Below are 5,000 nucleotides of genomic sequence, written 5' to 3'. Positions count from 1 at the left end.
AGCACATTAATCAGCCTTGACTTGTCAGATCAGCGGGCATAACAACCTGTTATGGACAACCCTTTGACCTGGCCTGCAGTTCACCGTGCTGCTTGCCGGTCTCACCTTGGTGGACAGCAGCCGGGTCAGGTAGATCTCAGGCAGGACCTTCTTGCGGTGGTTTTGCCTGTGGGACTTCTTGTTTTCCATCAGGTCATCGTGAGGCGGGACCTGGGGGGAAGGATGCATCAGGGTTCAGGGGTCAAGGGTCAGCATGCATCCAGACACAACGACAAAGAGACCCCACCCCAAGCATCCTTTCTGTGCGGCAGGCGGAGTGGTCCTGCCCAGTCGTCACGTCTGTTCTCTTCTTTACCCATGCGTGTTTTGACACATCATTTGAAACCTGCACGAGGGACTATTTGGCTAATTAATGCTGTGCAATTTCAAAGGTGTTGGGAGATTTGGGGAGTTTTGTTCCCATGTGTTTGACATGCTCAAACATGCCTAAATGGAGGTACGGCCCCAAGAGAATGACTTCAAATTCCATCAAATTATTTGCTTGGCAGAAAAATCGGAGTGAGATGAAGGCTCTGAGTAAGAACTACCTATTCTCCAAGTCAAAGCATGTTCCAGGGAAGTCATTATTTTACAGTCAAAGGGGCCATATCTTAATCTGGCGCTCATGAAAGAGCTTAAGCTTTATTCATCACTTGGCTCTCTACAGCTTTACCCTCATTCACCTCCAGTCCTCCCCTCCTATCTACCTTACACTAGTCCCCCCCCATAATGGGCTGACCAACAGTCACAGTCACAGGCTCACCATCACAAAGTCCAGTGGTGCTAAAATAAAAAAAACATGTTCAGGAGGAATACAAGAGTAAAGAAACTCACCAAATGGACATACTTCTCCGTATCCAGGTCTTTGACTAAAGAGATGCAGAGAGAGAGGAATATATAAATATATAAATATGTAAATAGAGAGAGAGAGAGAGAGAGAGAGAGAGAGAGAGAGAGAGAGAGAGAGAGAGAGAGAGATAAAGAAAGAGAGAGAGAGAGAGATAAAGAAAGAGAGATAAAGACAGCGCGAGAGAGAGAGAGAGAGAGGAGAGAGAGAGAGGCACACACACACACACACACACAGAACATGAATCAATGAGCAATCAGCAAGGTTGGGACCTGAAGGAATCAGCAGAGACAGGAGGAGCGAGCAGAGGGAATTGTGACAGATAGGAAAGAGAGAGGGAGATAGAGAGAGAGAGAAAGAGAAAGAGAGAGAGAGCAGGTAGAGTGACAGCGGTGGTAGATGGATGGCGCACGCGGGAGAGAGAAGGTGTGATTACGGCGGAGGGTGGGCTGAGAGGGGAGGGGAGCTGTCTGTGAAAATGGAAGAGAAAGATTATGAGTGAGAGGAGAGAGAATAGAAGCAGATGAGGAGAGGCAGACATACAGCCTCCATGATTGGTCTAGGAGCCGCGGTAATGAGATGGTAATGCCCAGGAATTGTCAGGGAGAAGAAATAATCGAACGTGAGACCTTGCCGGTTTATATATAGAACCAAACAGAACACAGCCAGGGCTATCTTCTTTCAGCACACTCATGTATATGTGGGCAAACATACATGTAAACATCCACTTCGTCCAACACCCAAATATTTCCACACACACACACACACACACACACACACACACACACACACACACACACACACACACACACACACACACACACAACCCGACGCCATTGTGACTGTGTTCTCATTACAGTCGGCTTCGCCAGCGATTCTGGCGCCCAGCGGGCCTCGGTCCAGCCCCCACCCCCCCCCCCCCGCCTCTCCTAGCCCATCACAGTCGGGCAGGAAGATGTTTCATATTAGCCAGGGAACACTACAGGCACATTAGGCCTCCGTTTGATGCTCTGAGCTCACCGCCAGGCCTGGCTCCCTTCGGCTCATTTCTGGCCCGCTATGAATAAGAAGGAGAGACTACGATGGACAAAGCTGAAAGCATAACAAAGCACCTCCCCCCATCTCCCCCGCCGCCGCACCCCCCCCCCACCGCCCACCCCCCACCACCCCCCCAAACAAGTCTGCTAATGATTATGCAAAGGTAGGGCCCGGATGGGGCCGGAGCAGGCGGCTAAAGGCTGCTTCCTCTCCACCCCTCTATCAACAGCAACCAGGAAGAGGACCCCCCCCCCCCCCCCCCCCCACCCCCTTCTCTCGCCACAGCGTCCGAGCAAGCGAGTCCTTGGAAGCGACAGTGTTAAGACGTTCACACACACTTGTTCACGCCGCCCGAGCAGGACGACCATGTGATGGATTGGGCGCAGACGTGTTTATGGTTGTACCCCCCGAGTTTGTGGTCGGGTCGTGTGTTTACATGGAGGCGATCGTGTTTCCACGATGAAGAGAGAGTTCGGGGAGGTTGTGAGTGAGTGTGTGTCCGTCTGTGTGTATGTGTGTGTGTGTGTGTGTGTGTGTGTTTGTTTATCCACGCTGGTGGAAGTGTGTGTGATGAGGTGACAGGGTGCGTGTGTGTGTGGGTGTTTGTGTGTGTGTGTGTGTATGGGGGGTACATACCTCGCCCCAGCGTGTTATCCCTCTTGTCTTTCATGCTCATGGCCAGGGAAGCACCCTCTGGAATCTGTGGGGAGTAAGGTGGCGAGAGAGAGAGAGAGAGAGAGGGGGGGGGGGGTGGGTTGAGGGGTGGGCAAAGGGGGTCAGAAGGTCAAAGGTGAGTCGGAGGAGCACCAGATGAGCCTCATTAGCAAAGTCCTCTTGGAGAGAGGCGTGTTGAGTGGTGCCCATGTGTGTCTTTGAAAACAAAAATGTGTGTTTGCCTTTGCATGATTGCATGAGAGAGAAAGAGAGAGCGAGAGAGAGAGAGAGAGAGAGAGAGAGAGAGAGAGAGAGAGAGAGAGATCCCTCTCAGACAAAGACAGAATTACACAAAATGTAGTGTGTGTTTGGGGTTCTGGGTGTGGGTAGGGGACTGAGGTACATGTAACAATTACCTACATCTGTATGTAATGGTGTGTGTGTGTGTGTGTGTGTGTGTGCATGCATGTGCACTCGTTCATGTCTGTGCATGTGTGTGCGTGCGCGTGTGTGTCGTGTGTTGTGTGTGGGCCTCTGCAGTGACAACCCGACTGCAGGGGACTGGCTGGGCTCATTAAAGTCGGCCCGTGGTGAAATGGATTGAACAGCCTTGCCAGTGAACCAAGCAGCGGGCCAGGGAGAGCTGCTTTCACAGCTCTGCCCCCCAGTGCTCGCACAAAACTAAACAGAGCACTTAACACGTCAACGTGACGGGGCGGAGGGCAAGGGTCACCCCGTGTCTGTTTACTCACACACAAATGAACACCGGCGTCGACAAACACGCCTACGAGGAATGCGTACATTCTGGAGGTTTTTTTTCCTTCCTGAGCGGGCGCTTCAGGCTCAGACATCTCAGACTGAGTCACTGTTTGACACGTTTTACACACGAATCGTGAGCAAAGTCGGGACTGCCTCTTTCTAAAAGGTTCATTCATTAATAAAACTGGTGCCGAGAATAATCAAATATTTAGAAATGAGCTATGTAGGCGAATGGTTCGAATGGAATGGTTGGAAAATACCATATGGCGTTACCTAGGCTACACCTAGGTAGCGCCATACGGTCCCTACGGCTTGGCACACCCAGGTGCACCATGGGTGGAGGGAGGGTAGGCCTCCAGCCATCTATGCCATATGAACCCCATTTACTAAGCCTTCTCACCTCCTGTTTCTCCTGATGTTGGCTTAATAATATGAAAGGACTCATGTGGAGCACACAATCACACCTTTTACAGCGATTTCACACACACATGCACACACACTTGACGCAACTGATCTGTGTCAAGAGAAGAGACAATACACAAGGTACACCGACACACACACACACACACACACACACACACACACACACACACACACACACACACACCTGGTAATGGGACACTGTGTTGAGTTTCTTCCGTCCATCCTCCATCAATGAGGAGTTGTCAATGTCCTGCAGTATCTTACTGCTACTGCCCGAAGCAAACAGCTCTGGAGGAGACAAGGGGAGAGAGGAGATGAGGAGGAAAGGAGGGCAAGGAGAGGAGAGGGGAGGAGCAGAGAGGAGATGAGAGGAGAGGGGAGGAGGAGAGAAGAAAAGAGAGGAGAGCAGAGAAGGAGTGGCATGGGCATGAGGGGAGGAGAGGAGGAGAGGAGAGGAGAGGGGAAAAGGGAACAGGGGAGGAGAGGGAAGAGTGACAAGAGATATATAAAAAGTGGAGAGGAGAGGAGAGGAAAGAGGGCAGGAGAGGAGAGGAGAGGAGAGGAAGGTGAGGAGAGGAGAGGAGAGGACAGGACAGGAGACAAGAGGAGAGGAGAAGAGAGAAGATATATGAGAATATTTATCTGTGTAATTTAGAGAGAGCGGCACAGGGCAGGGCTGCTTTTACTCTCTGTCACAACCAGTGGATAGTTTCTTGGGCCATTAATCAAATCTGCACTGGAGGCTGCAGCACAGCCGCTCTGAAAGCAATAAGTCCTTGTGCTTATTACCTCACACCCTCCACGTATTCTGCCATCTGCTATATTACAGCCGCAGGTTAGTTGAGCTTCATAAGAGGAACTGACCTTTCGCCGGGAAAGATTACAATATCCGAGGCGCTTGGGACAAAGGTTGACCAGATAGAGGAAGAGAGAGCGAGACAGAAAGGTCCTCTTACCTAGGTCACGTCCTCCGCCCGCGGCCACTGGGAGAAGGGGAGGTTCTTGTAAAAGCCCTCGATGATCTTCTCCTTCACCTGACAGATAGTGTCTGTGTTCATAACCTTGACTGACAGGGAATCCATGCCACAGCCCTGGAAGGACACGTTTATGTTCTGCAAACAAAATAAACACACACACACACACACACACAAACCAACACACACACACACACGCACACATATGCACGTACACACACACACACACACACACACACACACACACACACACACACACACACACA

General features: G+C 51.0%; 1 protein-coding gene across 1 annotated transcript in view; it reads right to left on the bottom strand.

Annotated features, from left to right (window-relative positions):
* plxnd1 (plexin D1) overlaps nt 1-5,000 on the bottom strand; it is a 51,176-nt gene that overhangs the window by 7,231 nt on the left and 38,945 nt on the right. The window contains 6 exon segments of the mRNA XM_084479842.1: nt 106-210; nt 874-908; nt 2,561-2,624; nt 3,945-4,048; nt 4,717-4,725; nt 4,728-4,872. Of these exon segments, the coding sequence (XP_084335968.1) occupies nt 106-210; nt 874-908; nt 2,561-2,624; nt 3,945-4,048; nt 4,717-4,725; nt 4,728-4,872 (462 nt within the window).

This window comes from Micromesistius poutassou (genome assembly GCF_964030765.1).
Source record: "Micromesistius poutassou genome assembly, chromosome: 15".
NCBI classification, from domain to species: Eukaryota; Metazoa; Chordata; class Actinopteri; order Gadiformes; family Gadidae; genus Micromesistius; species Micromesistius poutassou.
Note: the sequence above shows the minus strand (reverse complement) of the source record. Positions and strands in the feature narration are given on the sequence as shown.